Source organism: Canis lupus, chromosome 36, assembly GCF_011100685.1.
Source record: "Canis lupus familiaris isolate Mischka breed German Shepherd chromosome 36, alternate assembly UU_Cfam_GSD_1.0, whole genome shotgun sequence".
Taxonomy (NCBI): Eukaryota; Metazoa; Chordata; class Mammalia; order Carnivora; family Canidae; genus Canis; species Canis lupus.
In genome coordinates this window covers 13,275,264-13,298,166 of record NC_049257.1, presented here as the reverse complement: position 1 = coordinate 13,298,166, position 22,903 = coordinate 13,275,264, and the positions used below count along the sequence as shown (strand labels likewise).

The 22,903-nt window shown below is 42.0% G+C and overlaps 1 protein-coding gene across 8 annotated transcripts in view; it reads left to right on the top strand.

Annotated features, from left to right (window-relative positions):
* The window catches only part of STK39 (serine/threonine kinase 39), a 291,605-nt gene that overhangs the window by 159,018 nt on the left and 109,684 nt on the right, over positions 1-22,903 (top strand). For 7 of the 8 annotated variants that reach the window (XM_038584733.1, XM_038584728.1, XM_038584731.1 and 4 more), the window contains exons 11-14: positions 9,059-9,181; positions 9,275-9,304; positions 17,276-17,338; positions 19,096-19,163. In XM_038584733.1, coding sequence (XP_038440661.1) covers positions 9,059-9,181; positions 9,275-9,304; positions 17,276-17,338; positions 19,096-19,163 — 284 coding nt within the window. The remainder of the gene's footprint in view (positions 1-9,058; positions 9,182-9,274; positions 9,305-17,275; positions 17,339-19,095; positions 19,164-22,903) is intronic. The other variant, XM_038584730.1, reaches the window with a different exon arrangement.

The following is a 22,903-nucleotide window of genomic DNA, read 5'->3' as shown; positions in this document are numbered from 1 at the left end:
AACAATTAATGATATTATTTTCTTTTTGGCCTTGGTCACCCTCCCGTCCCAGTCCCTCTCCTGCTCCGCTCTCAGGAGTCCAGATTTGATCATTATGCCTCCCCCGTGCCCACTTGAAAGCCTGCTGTGTTTTTCCATCGTGTGAATTCCAAGCCCTCTGACTTGCTGTTCAACAGAGGGTGCAGACGCACAGGCCAAATTTATCCCACAGACACATCGCTTTTAGGCTGTGCAGGGGAATTTTTTTTTTTTTTTTTTTTACTTGACATACTTGTTAACATTTTAAAAAATCAAGAGCTTTCACCTAAAAATCCAAATTATCTGCTTCTCTGGAAGAATTCAAAGATCTGGCTGCACGGGGGCTGCTTCCCTCAGCAGCATTCCGCTGATGCCGGGCGCTCCCTTTAGGTGGGACGGGTCCTCTCCAGACCACCAGGCCTCACTGGGTCTGCCTTCCCTTCCCCGCCTGCCTTCTCTAGGCCTTCGGATTTGCCGCTCCTACTATACGGGTTCTTCACACAATTTTTCCAGCTTTAATTCTTAGCCATTTCCTTAAAGCCAACCCCTAGGCCCCAGGACTTCATGACCCAGCCACATCACATGAGTGGGGAGACCTCGGTAAGTTCTTACCTTTCTCCAGGTAGAGAGAGGTCTCTGCTTCTCTGTTTGGTGAGCTCTTAACTCGCCTTCACCAACAGGTCTCTGTGCCATCCCTCAGCAGACACCATCCTCTCTTCTGCAGCCCCACGGTGCTCGTATCTTTCTTGGGGCAGGCACATTTTATTGACATCATTGGCTTTAAATGTCTGTCCACCTGTCTGGATCGTGGACTACTCCATGGTGTAGAGTTTTATACAGTTTATCTTTTGTCTCGAGCTTGCCATCTAAGGAGGTATTGAATAAAACTTTGCTGACTGAATGAATACATTAGTGATGCTTTAAAAAAAAAAAGGGCTAAGGCTGGGTCTCTGTCCTGAAGGAGTACAAAGTTTGGTATGTCGTCCACTGGATGTAGTACAGAGTAGGACAATATATATATATTTTTTAAGTTTATTTATTCATGAGAGACACAGACAGAGGGAGAGGCGGGCTTTAAGCAGGGAGCCTGGTGTGGGACTCGATCCCAGGACCCTGGGATCACGCCCTGGGCCAAAGGCAGATGCTCAACCACTGAGCCACCCAGGCATCCCAGAGTAGGACAATATAAAGTTGTGGGCACAAATACCACTTGGGGAGAATTGGCTAAAGCTCCTTGGATTCGAAGAAAGGAATAAGAGAACGTAGAAGGGCAGATCAGGCCAGGGTATGTATGTAATGACATGTAAGACGGTGGAGTCCTGCAAGTATGTAATTCTTGTGTAACTGGATTGTGGGGTGTCTTAAAGGACATGGTGGGAAAGAAGTCTTGGAAGGGTCTTTTAGAGCTTGGGTATGGAGAGACTTGAATATTTAGGAATCTGGACTCGTTCTATAGGCAGTAGTGAACTCTTGTCAGTATCTTTGAGAGAGCGCTAATGTGTGACTAGTGGCAATATGAAGGATAAAATAGGAGGTTAGTGGCCAGGAGGTTGATAAGCAACTTGTTTTAACAGGAAAGACAACAAAACCAACTGGAAATATAAAAAAAAAAAAAAAATTGAAGGAAGGACCTGGTCAAGCCCAATGGCAGTGGAGGAAGTATAATTTGTAGAATAGAACATTGGATAGATTTGGGTTGTGAGAAAGATGAAATCTGTTAGTGATACCACACCTGTCACGTCTTGAGCGTGTGTTATATGCCAGACATCATGTTAAGAACTTTATATGACTGTGCCCCTTGGCCAAAGCGATGGGGAGGGGGAAGGGAAAGGAATTTCAGAAGCGCTATTTCATTTTAACTCAAAATGGAATTTTTATTTTAAATTCTTTGTATTTGAAACAATTTATAGGAAACATGGGCCTTATGAAGCCACCACAATCTAGTGACTGCTACATGCAGATAGTTTCTACACACAATTTCTAGAGCGAGATGCTTAGTAGAAATAATACATTTATCTATTACTGCTCTGGGGTTAGAATGTGCAAACAGAAATGTAAAGTAGACCAGTACTTTTCTATCTTTCACATGTTACTTTTCTCACATTCTATCAAATAATGAAGGTTCCAAATCGTTATAAACAAAGTGAATGATTTTTCAATGACATCTGTGTTTACTATCGATCTACTGTCATATTAGTATTTACAGAAGTTTGAGAACTTCATTCCATGCTTTAACTGGCAAGGATGTATATTTCCGCTTTACAGAAAAGCAATCAGGTGTGAAATTCTTGATCCTGTCTACAGGATTTATCAGACATTCCTAATTGTAAAGGTGACTTGAAAATAAGGGAATGCTTTATTTTCCAGATCTAAAGATTAGAAAAACAAGGGTTCAGGTGCCTTTGAACATATTGAACACTTAGGGACATAGATGAAATAAAAAAAAATCTACAGATAAAACATATGTATGTAGCTATGTTAAATAACACATTATACAAAACATTTTTATTTGTAAATACATCACTTGTTTTCCTTTCTTACTTTGTATGAAACAATATTATTTAGTCTCTTGGCTTGCAGTATTGGCATCAATCATCATGGATCAAATGTTTGCATTGCCTGACATGATTTTTCAGAGGTTACTCTTCTCACTTTTGTGTTTAAAAAAAAAATAGAGCACTGTGTTTCCTTATGACGCTTTTATAATAAATATTATCCCAAGCTGTGTCAGTCTGAGTAATATGAAGATAGTTGCCTCCCTTACCTTTACCTCGGTTGGCATGAGTTTGGTATATAAAAATCAATGTGTGTATTTTAAAGATGTGTTGTTTTTAAAAATGAAACTTAAGAGGCCTGGGTGTAGAATGGAGATATTTGCCGTTGTAAAATAGCTATTCCCAGGAATGACTACTAAGCTCACATGAAATGTCTTGGTCATGTTTTATAACCTTCCCCTAAGATGAGGCTTACCACCTGTGGTGTGCTGTAGACACGGACAACATTTCGGCAGTGAAGCTGGGGAGGGTGCAAATCCTAATTTGTACTATTTTCCAGTAGCCGTTGTGTAAATACCCCTCGGGAGCCAATTTTACGTGACCAGTGCCAAGTCGATTGTCTTGCAAACTTTCTGAAATGTTACCGGCGGACTCTCATCAGCCGCTGGGAGCTCCATGGCTCCCTGGAGATCGAGGGGACGTTCTTACCCCCGAGAACACTTCGACGACAAGACCGAGGGACGACGTTTCCGGGGTCATCAGCTTAGATGAGGGCGGGGAGGCCGTGCCCCCTCGAGGGCACAGAGCAAGGAGCAGCGGGGCGGAGTCGGCTGTGGCTACAGGGGAGCACTGGGGCACCAGGGAGGAGCCCTGCCTGACGCAGGTGTGAAGTCACGGTCCTTGGGGGAGAGGCAGGAGAGTTTTGAATGTGTTCCTGGGGGGTGTAGAGGAGCAGGGCCTGGCCGGAGGGTCTGGGGGCAGTGAGCGAGTGTGGAGATCCACGAGGAGCACGCACGCAGGAGGCCTGGGCTTCCCGAGGAGCAGGGATCCACTTTCCCACGCACGGAAGGGAAGGAGGCCACGGCTGGGGGTGGGGGGAGCGTGAAGGAACGGAGTGGAATCGTGGAGAAGGGCTGGGTACAGGCTGGAGGGCCTTGGCGCTCAGGTGGCCGGTGGGGCAGTTTGAGAGGACCCCTGGGAGCCGCAGCCGCAGAGCCCGGCTCTGCAAAGCTGGGGTCAGGCCCTGCTTCCCCCGCTGCGTGGCTGGGGCCAGGTGTCTCACTCCCTGCACCGGAGCCTTCCCTCCGAAGAACGGGGAGTAGGAGGGCTCTCGGCTCACGAGGCTGCCCTGAAGATGAGGTCAGTTAGGGGGTTAAAGTGCTCGGAGCACAGTCCTACCTGATATAAATAACGGCTGGTGTTCCGGCCTGGGGAGAGGGAAGGGCTCCCGGGAAGCCATCAGCACGGCGCTTCTCCATCCGGGAAGACGGTAGGAATCACCTGAAGCTCTTGCTAAAAGGAATATTCTGACTTGGTGGGTTTGGAGCGGGGCCCAAGATCCAGCATCTCTAATAAGCTCCCCGGTGATGCTGTTGCCGGTGGTCCAGGGACCAGGCCTTGAGTGGCAGGGTCGTGGCAGGACTGATACCCCACCTAGGAGTGGCCAGCCGCCCTCTGTAGTGGCACCGGGCAGCATCGCTAGTCCCCATTCACTCAGGAACGAAGGATGGGTATTTGGACTGAGCCCCACTCCCGGCCTTCCTCCCACGTGTGACTGGTCCAGGAAGGGGGTTGGGGGTGGAGTACAATAAGTGCGCCATCAGCGAAGTCAGCTGTGAGCTCCAGACCCTATAAGATAGGTGTGAAGCCTGGAGGGGCTGGCAGAAGAGGCAGGGGAGGGCCGAGGGCCAGAGAGCACAGTGAGGCCAGGTAGTAGGTGTGGGATGGAGGTGTCAGGTCATAGGACACCTCCATCAGAGTATGGGGCGGGGGGGGCAGTAAAATATCTACTGCTGAAACCTTAGTCTAATTTTATTTTTTAAAAGATTTAATTTATTTTAGAGATAGAGAACACAAGCAGGGAGGGAGGAGGAGAGGGAGAGGGACAAGCAGACTCTGTGCCACATCAGAGCTCGACGAGCGGCTCGATCCCATGCCCCTGAGATCCTGAGCTGAAATCAAGAGTCAGATGTTTAACCGACCGAGCTACTCAGGTGCCTCTAATTTTATTTTTGATGACTTCTCAGCACCTCAAAGACATTGTAAACAGCAATTAATTACAAACATTTTTAATACTTCCAGTCAGTAGGATTCCTGATAAGGGAAAGGTTACTGGGGACTGCTTTCTACCGTGTTGGGATCACTCAGGTTCAGGCTGTGGTGAGGCTGTATGTTCAACAGGTGGAGGAGAAGTGGAGTGCAGGTTTCCCACTGGTGGAGAAATCATTCCAAGGAGACGCTGAAATCTCCCCTCCAGGGAGAAGTTAATGTAGCAGTGGAAGCAGCTGGCAGGGGCCCTGGGAAGAGAGGCCAGGCAGGGCAGGATTGGACAAACGCTGCTAAATTTTGGGTTTTCTTTGGGTCACATTCATCCTCCATTAGAGAAACCCACTTTAATTTCTAACCTGTTCAGCACCGTGTCTTGATACCTTATCTGCTGACGGTCTTCATCTGTCCTTCATACCTTCTTTGCTGTTCTGTGTCAGAGGCCAGGTGGCCACGGGAGAGGTTATAGAGACCCTGGGTCCTGATTGTTTATCCAAAGCTCCTGTTCAGAGGGACACGGCTGGGAACACTGGTCAGACTGCTCCAGTGACTTCCCCTTGTTGCTGCCATTCCCTGTTGCAGGCTGCTGCAATCCAGCTCTGCCTCCCACGTGGGACCCTGTGGCCACCAGAAGTAGCCCAGGAGCCACGCGGTTTCTGTCTGAACCTGACTTCTTTTCTGGTGGGAATCAGAACTTTGGTTCATTTTTTTTTAATGGATTTTTCAGGGGTGCCTGGGCGGCTCAGCGGTTGAGCGTCTACCTTCAGCTCAGGTCATGGTCCTGGGGTCCTGGGATCGAGTCCCACATCAAGCTTCCCACAGGGAGCCTGCTTCTCCCTCTGCCTGTGGCTCTGCCTCTCTCTCTGCGCTTCTCATGAATAAATAAAATCTTTTAAAAAATGGATTTTCATAAAGACAGGGTTTCAAGAAAGGGAAAGAAAAATAACTCTTTTCAGAGGCATGACGTATCAGTAGAACTGCTCAACTATATTTTACTCCCAGTCTTGGGAATAAGTGTTATAGGTAAAACCTTGTCTAATCTCACTGTTGGACCTGAGGAATTTGTGGGCTTATGACTGAGCTCATTTCTCTGAGAAGCATTGCATTCTTTTTTTTTTTTTTTAACCCCCAACTACCACCTCTTGGCTTTACTAAGTGATTAATTTGTTTAACAGTGAAAGCAGTGCCACCGTAACTCCCATCCTTGTCATTGCAGGAGATGGGGAAGGACAGAAGCCTTCACACGTCTTTTTTTGGAAAAAAAAATTTTTTTTAAGGTTTTTATTTATTCATGCAGAGAGAGAGAGAGGCAGACACACAGGCAGAGGGAGAAGCAGGCTCCATGCAGGGAGCCCGACGTGGGACTCAATCCTGGGTCTGGGCCCTGGGCTGAAGGCAGTGCTAAACCGCTGAGCCACCCGGGCTGCTCCCCCACCACACACACACCAAATTTTTTATTTTGGAAAATACTCATTAGTTCCTAAATAACAAGCCCATTTGTTAAACTATGTGAAACTTAGTTGCTTTGGCTCTGGAAGGTTGAAGTTGTTCCCTGGAGTCCCTGCAAGGATGTACCTTTGTGGAATTGCTTTCTGGTCTTTTCTGTGGAGGTCAGTGTCCTATAAATATACCATGAAACCGGGGTTTCAGATTATGCTGCAAGTTCTTTTCCTTCCAGTGAAGCGAGAGGATGCTCTTAACAGATCTGTATTCTTATTCCCGCTGCTCCTATACCAGTATTTTCTGCTACATAGATTTTATAATGTTTTCGTCTTAATTTCTACATTTATTTGTTCAGTATTTATTACTTAAAGGCCCAAGCCACCATTTCTTTCAGTGTCTGAGGCTATAATCTTAGACATTTTGCTTTATCTTTGTCTCCTCCAGCAAATAAAACTAGGAGGGAGACAGCCAGGGTTCTAAAATAAAATAGAAGGTGGCCGTTTTATTGTCTGTGGTTGGCTCCTGCTTGTAGAAACAAAACTGGCAGATCTTGTAAACAGAGAGAGGAAAAAGGGCATAAATGAAATTTTAGGGTGTGAAGCTGCACTATCTCTGTTGTGAGAGAATTTCCTTGGTGTGATCTCTTTGTTAGTACTGAATACTAATTCGTCAACCATGCTTGTTTTTTGTGGTTTCAGTAAAGGTAGAGTTCTGTTTCTGATGTATAATTTTCCTTGTTTTCTCACCTCTTAGTTGAAAGTATGTTTTATAATAGATGTGGCTTTAAATTCTTCTAATGCAGTCATTAAACAGATTTCCCTCTTTTGCTATAGTCACGAATACAGATGTTTTCCCCTCCATGTTGCTATCATCCTGATTGGTATTGTTAGGAAAATAATTTTATCGTATTTGTCAACAGAAAATTATTTTCCCTAGGGGCACCTGGGTGGCCCAGTTCATTGAGCGCCCCAGCCCTGGGTTTCTGCTCATCTGTGACCTCAGGGTGGTGGGATCCAGCCCTCTGTTGGGCTCTGCACTCAGAGTCCGCTTGGGATTCTCTCTCCCCTCCCTCTACCCCTTCTGCTTGTGTGTGTGCACTCTTGCTCTTCTCAAAACTTTAAAAAAAATTTTTTTCTCTTTCTCTCTCCGTTTCTTTGTAGTTTTAAAGAGCAGCCTGTTCTGAAAGTCTTGAAGTGCATTTCAGCATTTTTTCCCTACGTTACTTTGCCAGCATCTGTTAGCACATTAAAATCACTATCATTAGGTCTTTTCCAATGATTCAAAAAATGTAAATGGAAAAAATATCTTATGTCAAGCACAGAAGGGGTTGTTTCAAAGGTGAATTGGTTTTTTTTTGGAGTGGAGAGAAGCTTTTTTTTCTTTTTTTTTTTTTAAACTGAGCATAACTGTTTGCAGTTATGAAAAAGAACTTTTTATTTTTTAACTTTCCCTGTTGGAGCTCAGATCTTCTAGACCAAGTGGTCAGGCTTGGTTTTACAGGTTTCACATGATAATGTCTTTAAGTCAAGCCCAACCCCGAGCCTGCATTGATTGTGAATGGACTCTGACTGAACACGTGTATAAATACTTACTTTACCCTTAAGGCCTTGGTACTTCCCTCAGGATTAATGAAGCTCCCATGATATAACTAGTTTCTATTATGGAAAATAGTGTTTTCTTCACTCTGTAGTCTTTCCAAATCTTCACAGGATGTTTTGATACAACTTCAGTTTTACAGTGATCATTCAATGGTGTAGGTCTTACATTTGAATGGGAATTGGAAGGCCTTTTTTCTTGCCTTAATTTTGTCCTTAGAGCCGAATGATCTCAGTCACATTCTGGGCCTTCATTTCCTCATCTGTAAAATGAGGGGGTCAGACTAGACAGTCTCCAAGGTCCCTTTCCCCTTGAAGTTTCTCTGAATCAGTGGATCATTGGCCGTTATGTTCACATGTTCATCTGCTACATTGATTTAATTACGTTGAAGTCCATTTTTTTTTTTAAGGCGAATTACTTTGGTTAGAGGCCTGTCCTTTTAAAAGTTTTGCTTTTCCAACCACACCAGGCATTTGGAAAGCATACCCCTGAATCACATCTCTATCTTAGTTCAAAGAAACTTTGAAATCCTCGAGGAAGACTGATATAATCTGTTCAGATTATCTGGCATAGCTGCTGATTATCTTGCTGTGTTTCTAGCAATCCTCCAAGTCTCTCAAGTGTTACAAGGTGGGTTAAGAATAGTCTGATGCTGTTTTGTTTTGCTCAAGTAATTTAAGCAGAATCCTAGGAAAAGAAGTGCGATGTCAGGTTCTGAAAAAGAGCAAGGTGGCCACTGAAGGGTGTTTGCTTTTTTTTTTTTTTTTCTGACGTAGGTTTTAGATCGCTGATACACCCCTAGACTTGTATGCTTCATTAGGCTGCCTGATGCCCCTGCCTTCCCTCTGTCAGCAGTCTGTTGCTCGCTTGCATTTCCTTAGGCAGTCTTGAAGCCGACCACATGGCCTTTCATGTGTAGTAATTAATGAAGTGTTGACGTTAACTGAAGCAAAAGTGAAAGATGGGTTTGATCCCGATGCCTGATGTGCGTGGTGTTCTTCCAAAATATTTTGTTCATGTGTGTAGTAATGCATTTCAGGAATATCGTATCTTTAGAAAGAGGAAGCGTGTGGGAGTTTGCGAGCCGTGTGGTCTTTTTGGGTACTAACTGCTATCCCCGAATTCCTAACCAGTCAGGGTATTTTCAGGATAGGCGTGTGCTGTGTAATCCACGTAGCAGTGCCAACGAGCGCTGTTTGTGTTCAACTAGTGAAGAGTTGGGCGGGTGTGTTTTGATTCAGGTGAGAAGAGTTCCTGGGTCGAGTGGTCACCTTCATAAAACCGAGGACGGTGACTGGGAGTGGAGTGACGACGAGATGGATGAGAAAAGTGAAGAAGGGAAGGCAGCCTTTTCTCAAGAAAAGGTAGGTGACCTCGATGATGGTGAGCTAACCTGCGCACGTTTTATTGTTTTACTGGTGTGTGAGTGTATTAATGGATATGCAATTGTTTTACAGTCACGAAGAGTAAAAGAAGAAAATCCAGAGGTGAGTGGTGGTTATTTATTTTTAAATATTTGGACCAACTGACCCCCCCCCCCCCCCGACTCCCCTCCACTGCCCCTTGTGATGTCAGAGTGTGATCCATTTGGGGAAGAGACTTCAAAATTTTATTCTCATGGAGTAGCAGAAGAGAAAAGGCATGTAGACTTGCAGGTCCTGATTCTGTCTGAGTTACTTTTGGGCTTTATAAATTGGGACGGATGATTTTATTCTCTGAGCCTCAGTTTCCTTCTCTTGTCAGATGGTGATGATCACACTACTTTTAAGTTGCTGTGAGGTTTACCACAGTTATGCACATAAAGCGCTCGCTGGGTGCTCAACTTAGTACTCGATTGATCTCAATTCTTCATATTACTGTCATTTAGAAAACACAGTAGGTGTACAGGCAAAATCTCTTCTAGATTCTTAGTACAATACGGCAGATATAAAATGGTTGGAAACTTCACATTGACTCTGTTGGTCTTGGCTTTACCGTCTCCTGGGTAATTTTGTAGGCAAGGAACACTCCTTAGCTTCCCTTTGAGAACTGGTCATCTTTTGATTAACTTTATTTCTTCCATCTGGTTAATTATCCTAATACTAATGATGACTATAGTTCAAAAGCCTTGCTAATTATTTTAGAGAAAATTTGAATATATTTAAACAGTTCCAAATATTTTATAGACCTAGCAATTAATGTGTGCCTTGCAAATTCTCATTAAGAAAACAGAAGACTTTGGGTTACAAAATGATATCCATCCCAATTTTTTTTTTTTAATTAGCAGACATTTCTTTTTGATGAAGTGAAGTAAATCTTCCATTCCACACTAAGGGGCAGTAGCCAACTGGACCTTCTGAGAAGAGCGCATTGGAGCCAGGAGCCACTGTTTCTGTTACTCCGCCCTCCTTCTGGTCTCTTCATCTTTCCTTTCCCACCCATAGGCCTTCCCTAGGGATTGTTCAGTCGGCCTGCCTCCCATTATTAACGGTCCTTCAGTTCCTCTTTCTTCCTGTGTTTCTCACAAGAATTAACCTTTTCATTTTATACATAAAATATGTTTCATCAAGGAAGTGGTCCCTCTCTGTTACAAATGGTGGTGATGAGCTCCACAAGTAGGACCCAGCGGCTACACACATGTGCTGGTCTTTAGAATGATCTTAGCCAGGTATCCTGATCTCTGCCCTCTTCCTGCCCACTTTCCAATTTTACTTTCAGTGAAGTGCAGAGTCAGAGTTTTTTCATCTACTTCCTAGAGTGTCTCTCACTAAAAGTGTCCATCCTACTTAGAGAACAAAATAATGGGATTCAGGTAGCAGCATGATGCAGAAAGCATTCGTATTGGTTCACTACAGGATGTCTTTATTGGAATGTATTCACTGAATCCTGCCTCACCTGGTACAGACATTGATGGGTGTGGGTCTTTCCTCTTGAGGATTTAAGTTTATTCTGACAGTATCTTTCTATGTGCTTGTTGAAATTGCTCTGCTAACTGATCTGTTATTTGGATATGAACGGCATCTTTTTGGCAAGAGTATTTTCTGCATAAACAGGAAAGAGTAACAGCATGCTGGCAGTTAATTATCATCACTATTGACCTTCTCGGGTGGGATTTGTCTTAGGCTCTTCACTGTATCTCAACTCATTTGATTTCCCAGAGGTGCATGTCTATTCCCATGCTGGTTTATAATTAAGGAAACATAGATAGCCTTATTTTTGTGAAAGGGTTAATGTCTTCGAACGTAAACACTGACGAAATTTTAGGAATAATCAGCCCCACCTGCTATTGCATAGCTCCTCAGGGCAGTTTTTTGCTTTGTTTTCTTTTTCCTTTTCTTCCCCCTAGTTTTGTTTGTTTTTCAGGGCTGGCATTTCAATATCCTGAGCTGTGTTAAGAGCAGCTACAATGATGGTTCGTCTGTCCTTTCAGCTTTTAATTAAAGTAGCTCCCTGACCTGCCAACCACCTAAGTTCACTTTTTGTGAGGCAAAAAAATATTTATCTATTACAAAAAGAATTACAACTGTTGGCTATGTAAATAGGCAACAAATAAACACACACACACACACACACACACACACACACACACACAGGCATACTCTGCGTACTGTTTTAGTAGGTTTTGGGGATTCATCAGTGAGGAAAAAAAACATGAAATCCCTGTGCCTGTGGCTCTTGCATTTTGATGGGAGCAGATAAACAAGCAACAGCTTTCCTAAATCAGTAAATTATGTGGTTTGTTACCATGGAATAGGAGCAATGGGGAGAAACGGGGTGGAAAGTACAGGGAATGTGCTAGGGGATTGTAATTTTAAATGGGTTGGTCAGGGTGGGTGTTATACTGAAAGAGACACAAAGACTTATAAAAGGTATGGAACGATTAGAAAAAAAGAAAAAAAAAAAAAACCCTGAAGAGCCACTTTTATTTTACGACCCCTCTCGCCCCTAGTGTTCTTTCCGTAGAGGTGCCCCTGCCTCTATTTTTAACTGCCAAGTAGTGTTACCCTGAGTGGATTTACATGGCTTATTTAACCATTAACTTCTTGGTGAGCATTGAGGTTACTGTTATAAACTGCATTCCATTAACATTTTGTGTATGCGTTTTCGGGGGCACATAGTCAAGTAAAATAATTTAAAGAATTTAAAGAACTGTGACAAAAATCTGATTTTGAATTTATAATAGCTATCAAAAGCTGAACCACTTTTAATTATCTTAATTTTTTTTTAAGATTTTATTTATTTATTCATGAGAGACAGAGAGAGAGGCAGAGACACAGGCAGAGGGAGAAGCAGGCTCCCTGCAGGGAGCCCAGTGTGGGACTCGATCTCCGGTCTCCAGGATCAGCCCCCGCCCCCCCAAGGTGGTGCTAAACCGCTGAGCCACCCAGGCTGCCCCTATCTCACATTTTTGTGAATTGTATCACAACAAAGCTGAGAATAAAAAAGCAGTACCAATTTATATAGCCTTCTGACAGTGTACCTTATACTTTAAAAATATGTTTTGAAAAATATTTTATTTATTTATTTGACAGAGGGCTAGAGAGAGCCAGAGAGCACAAGCCAGGTTGGGGGAGGCGGGGAATGGCAGAGGAGAGGGAGAAGCAGGCTTCCTGCTGAGCAGGGAGCCCCTTGTGGGGCTGATCCCATGATCCTGGGATCATGACCTGAGCCCAAGGCAGACGCCTAACAGGCATAGCCACCCAGGCACCGCCTCCCCACTCTTAAACATCTTTGAGGGTGAAAATGCTTATCTGTGCCAACTGGCACATTTAAATGTCAGAGTTTACATTTTAATAAGCTTTTCTAGAATGCTCATCATTTAAATTGCCGTTTATTTACTTGACTAGAAGCCACTAGAAGCGTGGGCTAGTATTCATATTTGTGTTCCTTTTACGTTTAGTGGACACTATACATGTTCATTGGTGACCTGAATATCCACATGCTGAAATAGATATAAAACAAGTGCCTGAAGAGGCATATCATATTTATGAGTAGGTCAGAAGAGAGCGGGGAAAAATCAGAAGATGTTACGTAATTGAGCTGAAGTTCAGAGAAGGTAGCCTTACTTAGTACTTCCATGTTCAGACAGAGTAAGATGCTCCGATGAAGGAAGTGGTGTTTTTAGAAATCCTTAATTTGTAAAGGGCTCTTTGACTTCCCTAGGATAATGTACCAGGCAGATTGTCCAGGTATAGCATTTGTTGGAGAAGATCAAGGAAGTCAAGGTGGGGGGCCTTGGGAAGATATACTTGGTGTGGCATGTTTGGAGAGCTCCTAAATCCGGGAAAAATTCCAGTGTAACGTGTAAAGGGCCAGAGTTACACCACCTGTCTTAGGATTTTTACTCAAGAAAATTGGTCCTCCTGTTTTCCTAATCTGACGTTTTAGGAATAGTTTTGTGAAGTATTAGTTAAGACCTACTGGTAATTCAGTTTGTCATAAATAGATAATTTATGCTCATTTCGTTTATTTATTATTATATTCCACTTGGATGGCAGAAGCCAGTGGTGACTTAAAGGTAACTATATTGTTAATAATATAACAATAGTATTAATAATGAAATTAATTAAGCAGATACTTAATCTATGCCTGATTTTTACATGAAGCAGTATTATCAGGTCTGTGGCATTGTGGGAATTCTACAAAAGCAAAGCAGAGAGCCTGCTTTCTGGAAGCTTCTCATCTCTTTGGAGATGTGGGCGTCTGGGGTGGTATTTGCAAGACTGGCTTCCTTAGGTGGGGTTTCCCAGCCTATATGCCATCCTAGCTTATAGAAAACCTGTCAACGCTTATCTCATTATTGATCTTCTTCCTTGACCAGTGATTTGGGAATCTGTTTTTGTCAGATTATGAAAATAATCAAAACATGTTTTATGATTTTAAAAATCTGTTTTGCTTTATTTCCTAATTTTCTATATAAATGTAAAATTGCCTTAATCTTTACATTCATGCTTTCTCTGGGTTTCCTTTAACTGAGGGAGACCTTTGCTAAGGCTTCCACTTAAAGAAGCATTCTTTTTACAGCAGCCCCTCTGTTAGGTGGCATGAAAACAAATGATTTGCAACCCTGACACCACATCAGAGAAACTGAAAGCTTTAACAATGTAGATGCCCAGAACCGCCCCTCAGATTGTGATTTGGCAGCTGGGAGTGATGTCCAGGCAACCGGGATTTTTAGAAAGCTGCTTACACGATTCTTTTTTTTTTTTTTTTTCTTTTTTTTTTTTTCAATTTTTATTTATTTATGATAGTCACACACACAGAGAGAGAGAGAGGCAGAGACACAGGAGGAGGGAGAAGCAGGCTCCATGCACCGGGAGCCCGACGTGGGACTCGATCCCGGGTCTCCAGGATCGCGCCCTGGGCCAAAGGCAGGCGCTAAACCGCTGCGCCACCCAGGGATCCCCTGCTTACACGATTCTGATGCATGGCTAGGATCAAGAACACTGGCTAGGGGCACCTGGGTGGCTCAGTGGTTGAGCATCTGCCTTTGGCTCAGGTTGGGATCCTGGGTTCGAGTTCCACATCAGGGCTCCCCATAGAGAGCCTGCTTCTCCCTCTGCCTATGTTTCTGCCTCTCATGAATAAATAAATAAAATCTTAAAAAAATACTGGCTAGGAAAACCACAACAGTCATTCTGAATCCAAAAGTCCACACTAAAATCCAGAAAGATTGCTTGAAATTTCTGAAGATTTATTATAAATATCTGTCCGAAATCTTAAGAAGAAAAAAGGGAGAGAAGGGAGAAAAAAAAGAAAGATGTTTCAGAACCCCCCAGGAGACGTGGTCCTTATTTAACCACATGTAATGAAGCCAGGTGGTAAGGTTTGTTGGCTGAGGCCTCAAAAGCCCATAAGAGCTACATCGAAGAATTTTATTACATAATCTAGGCTAGGTTAATGGAGCAAATGTTCTGTTTCCTGACTCTGATAGTTTGTTCTAAGGAGAAAATAAATTGGGTGTGGATTTAGGTTGAGTTAATTTTACTAGAGATTAGTCACAATGCAAAAGCTAAATTTATTGCTTATGTTTACTCATTGCTGTTGCCTGATTGTTAGAACTGCTGTTAGCTTTGTTAGTGTATTTCCGGTGATATTGTATACATGTTGTGTTACATACATTTGTGGATGGAGGCAAATATTTGATTTCTCCCTCCAAATTTATTGGGCTTAGCTTTGTCATCACAGATGGCTTTGACTTGATACTTTTCTGCCACCATTTTCTAAAAGACGTTCTTATTTCAGGTGACTGGCTTTCTGACTTTTTGTGATTAATGTTAGATTTGTCATCAGAAATCTTCTGTATTTCTGAAAATAAGCCTTCTATTTTGTAATGATTTTAGATTTTGAGAAAAGTTGCAAAAATAGTACAAAGTTCCTGTACACCCTTCATCCACTGTTACATTCTTATGGGACCCTGGTATATTTTTCACAACTAAGAAACGGAAGTGCTATATCACTATCACCTAAACTGCACGCTGTGTTCGTATTTTACTAATTTGTCCACTAATCCCCCCCCCCTTTTTTTTGGTCCCGCAATCTAATCCAGGATAACACACTGCATTTAGCCTAGTAATTTTAAAAATAGAAAAGGAGAAGATTAGGAGAAGATTTCTCTATTTTGGGATCTTTGCCCCCTCTTTCACCCAGTCTCAGAGAGCTCTTTCCAGGGTGGGATCCACCCGTAATCTGTTCTTCTCTTCCCCTTCAATCAAACATCCATTCTCTCAAATGTGCTTCTTATAGCAAACTGCTTAAAGCCCCCCCCATTCTAGTAAGCAAATTTATATTACACTCTGATGAATAATAACACTTGCTTAATATGTTAGCTTTCCTGTAATTTTTTTAATATTTAAAAATATATAGATCCTGAACTGATAGAATGAGGTCCACAGGGTAACATGTGGGTGATTGGTCATCAAGGAAGATGTTTTATACAGGAAACTTTCCTCTCCACCACTCCTGTGCACCTCTGGATATTTTCCTGAGAAATTACCTGTTTTGCTTGTGTACCGGCAAGAAGCAGAGGCTAGTCCCTTTGCTAGGTGCAGGGTTGCTCCTACAGAGTGAGGCAGCACCAGGGAACTTGGGGATCCAGCCCCCAGTCTGGTTAGCCAGCTTTCCATCCTGATGATGGCCTAGTAAGGAAGCAGGGCAGAAAATGGGACCTTCCTCGGAGGAGGAGACGTTTTCATCTCTAGTAAATGCCATTAAGGATTTTCAGTTTAGAGTAGTCTTTTGACTAAAGGTTAGAATATTCTGTAAGTGCTGATGTGGCTTTTGGTTGTACCTCAAGCCTTAATGGAGATTGTGGGATCAGTCAGCATGAAGGGTTCTTTATAAGGGATCCTTTGGTGTAGGCCCAGGTCCTCTGGCTGGTTAAAGAATACAGGTTGTTTCTTCTTATATAATCATTTTCCCCCAACATTTTACTATGAAAAATTTCAAATATATAGCAACATTAAAAGTGTTGTATAGTGAACAGCCACATACCTCCCCCTATATCCTACCATTACTATGCTTTATCACGTGCACATCTGTTTATCCATCTGAGTCCATCTTCATTTTTTAGATGCATTTCAAGGTAAACTGCAGACATTAGTACACTTCCCCCTCTTACTTCATTACTAACATAGCTATTTTGAGGAAGCCCAGAGAGTAAGAATTTTACGTCTTCAACTTTAGAAAACTTATGAAAAATTTCTGATGACTTCCGATTATTTTTTTTTTTACTTCCGATTATTTTTAGAATCGATAGTAGTTTTAGAAAATAATATATATTTTTCATTATCATTGCTGTTCCTCTTGTTTTTTTTCTTTTTGGTCTTTCAAGTTTTGTTTGAGGGCACAAGAGTTCACAAAAGTAAGGGTTGAGGCAAAAATACTTTTGGTACCACGTTAGGGTTGGATTTCCAACTCGAGAGAAAAAATAACCTATCAGTTTGGCGTTTCTTTGGGGGAAATGTGCTTTAAAAGTCCAGCTACCCTTATATATTTTTTAAATCCAGTGAATAAATTGTTCAAAGTAATGATTAAAGGTCAAGTAATGATTAAAGGTTGCTAATCCTAACATCCTTTCATTGAAGACCTTTAACTTTAGACGAAATTCTGTGACAAGAACAAATGGTCCTAGAGCATCTTCCTGTTACCAGATTTAAAATATCAAATAGTCCATGCCTTTTCACTTTAGCTCAGTGGCTCTCTGAAAGCATTAGGATCGCCCAGGGCACTTGTTAAAGATATGCATTCTTTCTCATCTCCATGAAATTCTGAATCATAGGCTAGTGGGGCCCAGGAATCTTTACTGTGTGTCCTAGGTGATTCCAATGAAGGTAGTCAAAGGGCCACACTTTGGGAAAAACTGCTTTAAAATTACTTCTGTAAAATTGTCTCTGATAATTGGGACTTAGTGTAACCACACTGACCTTAATGTCTCATTTTGGTTGCCTTAAGTACTGTAACGGTGGCTCTCTTAACAGATGGCGGTGAATGCCAGCAGTATACCCGAGCAAATACAGTCCCTCTCTGTGCAGGACTCTCAGGTATGTTTTTCCACTAGTCATTTACGTTTGAGATGATTTGTAGACCTATTATTAGAAAAAAAAAACAACATTTTCAGAAGATAGACAGTTTCAGGGCAGTCCATCAGATTTGGGGCTTGTAAACTCTTTTATTTATTTATTTTTTTTAATAGGTATGGAGAAAAGAGTACTGTTACTCTTGACCATGATTTTCAGAACCTCCAACCTTTAAATGATAGGTTCAAAAGCAAGGATTGATTACCAGACTGCTTCTGAAATTGTTGGTACTGTGTGAAATAAGGAAAGAAAATGACTCCCCATTCTGTTAGATTCTAGCCACAAAACTGTAGAGTTAATTGATAGTCTTTTCTTTTTGGCTCCCTGTTGGATTTCTACAACCTGTTTTCATAATTCTTTTATCATTGAATTTATGGGCCAATTTATCTCTACAACTTGCCTTGTAAAAGTAAAAGTCCAGGGACTGTGGAATGCATTTATATTAAAAGTCATATGATGGAAAGCATATGCCATGAGTTATGTTGGATGCTGATTCAGGGTGCTGAGCAATTCAGGGGAGGGACACGGGCATAGTACCAGAGTTCAGGCCCTTGTTCTGGTTTTGTTGTATAATTCATAGGCAAGCCCTTTTGTTCTCAAAGTCATAATACTATCAAGCATCACCAGCCTTGGGATCACATCTTTGTCCCTCAGATCTGCATATCCATTGATAAATTCATTTTCATCCTACCTGTTGTGTGCTGATGAAAGCAGCCGTAAACTGCGGAGAGAATGATGGGATTTCATGGTTGCGGGAAGCCTGGAGTCAGACATCTAGTCCTTGTCCCTTATTTTGTAGCTGAGGAAACATAGACTTGAAGAGGCTAAGTGGCTCATGCAAGGTTGTATAACTGGTTGGAGGCAGAGCCAGGATTCGGTTCAGGTCTTTTTACTCTAACAGGCAACTCCGTAAAACAACTTGAGGTAAACTGAGGGGACTGGTTGAATGACAAAAGGCAAGTTAGGAATGATAATTTGTCAGAAGGCCAATAGAATGAGGGAAAGAGGATTAGGACAACTTGTATTATATCAATTATAGTTGCTAAATCATTGTCATATACATTATTTATTCTTCCAGCAAACTTTTGAGACTGGTAATATCCCCACGTCATAAGTGGGGAAAAGAGGTTCAGAGAATGACTTGCTCATGGTTGCATGTCTGGTCAGTGGCAGAACCAAGTCTTGACCTAAAATCTCTCTTCTTCTACTCCCGAGGGAAGGTCTACTGTCCAGGGATTTGTAGGAGTAGGGAGGGGCTGTGGAGTAGAGGCATTTGAGGTTTATGATCTATTTTTAAGGAAAGAGGTTCTAGGTAAGAAAGACGGGGAAGATGAACAGTGGCCTAATCAACTGGATCCCACCTCCCTCTGCCTCCTCTGGGGTTAAGGTGCTCGACCTTTGCACATCCCCAGGTCCCAGCGGGATGCCCCTTTAAGAGAGCTGACCCTTCTTCATTGGACTTCAGCTTATACCCCTTGTTCATAGGACCCACCCTACAACTGAGGTTTTCTGCTTGAAACATTTGGCTCTCCAGCTGGGATGGGAATTAGGCAATATTCCAGCCTTCACTTTGAGGTGTTACGTGGCCACACAGGACCTGCCATGCATAAAGACCTGGTTTGGAAATTTCCAGAAAGGGTCGTGTGAATCAAGGGATAAAATGATTTTATTCATTTGTTTTTCTGAGTTTATAACAGTGTTTGCGGTTTTGTTTTTTAAAGGGCCTACCCAATGCTAGTGAAGACTATAGAGAAACTTCTTGTGCTGTGAACCTCGTTTTAAGATTAAGGTAAATAATACTGTTTATTTTATATTGCTTTTGCTATAGTACAATATTCTTATCTCCTTCATTAACTTTTCATAATATTAGCATAAAATAAAATTGTTAGCTTACTTGATTTCGCCAAACAGCTAGTGTATGCGGTATTATTCCCAGGGCTAATTGTTCTATTCTAATTGCTTACTAAAGAAGAATAAGAACGAAAGCATCAGATGAGTGTGTCTGCAGGCTCAGTGTACCCTTCATTAAGTTTTTTTCCTTGCCTTTTCTTTCTTGGGCTTTTTTTCCCGTTTAAAAAATTTTTTTTACAATGTAAGATCACAGTAAGAGATTTTTAATGAGTTTCTTTCACACTTTGGCAGTCAGTGTGACAGAAATAAACCATGCTTGTACTACAAGTTGCCTGTTCAGAACATTTCTCAGTGGCAGGTTTGATCAGCTACTGTGGAGAAATGACAGATGTATTTTGAAAGAACCCTCAGTCTTCTAGGAAATGGATACAAGTATGGTGCCTGACAGTGCAGGCTCTGTATCTAGTGAACGAAAGTTCTTTCTGTTTCATGGACTTCTAAATTGTAAAGTTCATCTAGATGTGGATTCTTTGTTGAGAATATGGTGTCTGAAGACACACTTGCTTCCACTTAAACAGCTTAAGTCACCAGGTTAGTCAGGATACCATCACATTTTTGAAGGTGTTTTAAAGTAAGTTACACATGTGTTCTCCTTTGACAATTCAACAAATAAAACATATGGCTGATGGACCATTTTCAGAGCCGCGGCTATAAACAAGGGGCTTCGTCTTCAAGGTCGGTTTCCAGCCATCTGAGTGCTCCTGGTCTGTCAGGGTGGATAATCGTGACCATAATCACCCCTTCCTTCTGATGGTCATTTACAATCTGCCGTGTGTTTTCACACGCTTACCAGGGGAACTGCACAGCAAGCCTCGGCGTGATTTAATTCAGAGATGAGTTTCCAGTCAAGAAGTAAAATTATTATGAGAGACTCCTTTCCTTATATTTGAAAGTAGCCTTGATTACGATTTGCAATTATGCGAAGAACAAATTTGCAATTATCCAAAGAACAAAGTAGCCCATTCCTTTCTTGTTGGACTTTGGAACCAGGTGCTACTTTCACTTACTTTTCACATGTTCATTTATTTATTCATTCCACCAATATGTATGATAAAATCGCTGGGCCGAGCTCTGTGTGTGTTCCTGAGATAGAGCCGTGAGCGAGACTGGAGGTTACCGTCCAGCCCACTCGAGTGTGTGGTGTTGGGAGTGACCCTCAGAGTCCTGTCATCCAGCCTCCTACTTTATGTAAGCAGGAATTTTTTTCTTCTGTGGTGTGCTGGGTATCTACTCGGCCTCTGTGTGTACTTGAGCTCTTTTTGCCTGAATCGTTCCTGTGATTCTATAACACTTTGTCATGGTTCACCTTCTTCCTTGAGAGATTCAACCAATCTTCCTATTCTGGGCTCTTATGGGCTCAAATTCTGACCTTGAGAGCAGATACCAGGTTCTCTGGATGAAGACTTTCACTCTCTTCTGGAGAGTGTTTTAAAACACATAGATGTTCCTGAGCCTTACCTCCAGGTACTGTTTTGCTTTAGGTACTAGAACAGTATAGAACAAGCGCATCCCCTGGTTTTTCTAGAGTCATTTGTAGTTTTATAAGACTTATTCCTTTTTTCCTAGGCAAAACAGTACAAGTAAGCCTTGCTTCTCATAACATGCTTCTATATCCTCCTTACAATCCTGGCTGTTCACCTTTATTGACAAATAGTCTGTACTGGCTTTTGTTACCTTGTTCCTCACGGGCCTGGATGGTTTCTTCCTGAGTTTGTGGCTTAGATCCCTAGTCCTACATATCTTCCTACAGAAAGGGTCCACCTTCAAATAAGCTAAGGAACAGTGCATAGTGTCCATCTACCTGTACACACACATACGTACACACTTCATTTTGGAGCTCACAAGGGATATTAACATACTAGAGGTTCTAAGACTTTTTGCAGGGAAGGAATGTAAGTTGGTGTACTCTAAGACCTATTTGACCTCAGAACTTTCTTCATGGAGTCACTTTCCAGTGTAATGTTGTAGCACCCGCATTTAAATGCCGACCTCCAGATATGGCCTTAGCAGGCTAGAATACAATGGTAAGATTATGTGATTTTTTTTTTTTTCTTCCCTGTTCACAATCTGTATTTCTCCTAAATCAGCCTAAATTTCCATTGCCTTTTGAAATAGCCATGCATCTTGGAGACCGATCTAGCATGACCTAACAGCCAAACAAAACCTCTGACTTTGTTATTTCCACTTGAAGGGCTATCAAGCCTAATTTGAACTACAACTTATGTTTTAAAACTCACTCGGGGGATCCCTGGTGGCGTAGCAGTTTGACGCCTGCCTTTGGCCCAGGGTGGGATCCTGGAGACCCGGGATCGAGTCCCATGTCAGGCTCCCTGCATGGAGCCTGCTTCTCTCTCTGCCTGTGTCTCTGCCTCTCTCTCTCTCTCTTTATGTCTATCATGAATAAATAAATAAAATCTTTAAAAACAAAAACTCACTCTGTATGTCTTAGCATTTGTCACTATAATAGTGAACCTGTTGGTTTTGACCCATTGCCTGCTGTCCCCCCATCCCATCCATGTTTCACTCATGATTGTCAGGGTTGCATATTAGTTATGTTTGGATATGTGTCTGTTGCCCATCTGACGAGCCTGTCTTTTACGTCTTTATCCACAACATTTATTTAACATGTTCAACACTTCAACAGAGGCTTCTGGCATCTTTTGGATACCACTCACTTTCTACATGGCTTTCAAAAATTAGTGAGTTATTTTTTTTGGTATAGTTGCTCAACCAGAAACAAATCCTATTGACTTTACTGCTTTTTAGTGGATATTTAGCTAACTACTCAGAGGGATATCTATAAAAGGATCCCTTTAAATTATGACTGAAATTAAGACCTACCGATGATTTTTTTTCTGAATCTAACTACCTGGAAATACTTCCAAAAAATAAAGATGAATTTTTATTTTTAGAAATTAGCATGACTTTTGGTAAGTATATGTTCATGCCTAATTGTATACATTTTTTTTCCCTAAATGTTTTCAAGGTAAAACATTTAAACCATTTTTTTTTTCATATTTGATAACTCTCGAATCTCTCAAGATACATACTTGGTTTCCTCTAAGGGCAGTCTTGGATTCCTCTAAGGAATCTCTCAAGATACATACTTGGTTTCCATACTTTGAGAAATAACCTTTTAAAATTATGAGTTAAATGCTGTTAAGTTTTTGTGGTCACCGTGTGCTGACATAAATGTAAGCAGCGAATCTAGTCATTCGTTCTGTAAGCATTTATTTAAGTACCTGCTATGTGCATTGCACTGTCTAGGGGCTATGATGCAACAGTGGGAGGAAAAAGACAAATTTAAATTTCTTGCCTTCTAGGAATGTACACTCTGGAGGCAGGGAGAGGAAATAATTCAAGTATTCATATTAGTTACATGATAAACCAAGTACTCTGCAGGAAAATCTACATCAGTCAGGAGGAAAGAAAGTCTGGGAGTGCTAGTCTGTATTAAGGCATAATAGCTTTCTCCTGTTGTATAATAAGTTACCACAAATTGAGTGGCTTAAAACAACACCCATTATCTCCGTTTTAGTAGCTCAGAAGTCTGGGCACAGCTTAAACGGTCTCTCGGCTATGTCTCACAACACTGCAATGAAGGCATGCTCATCTGGA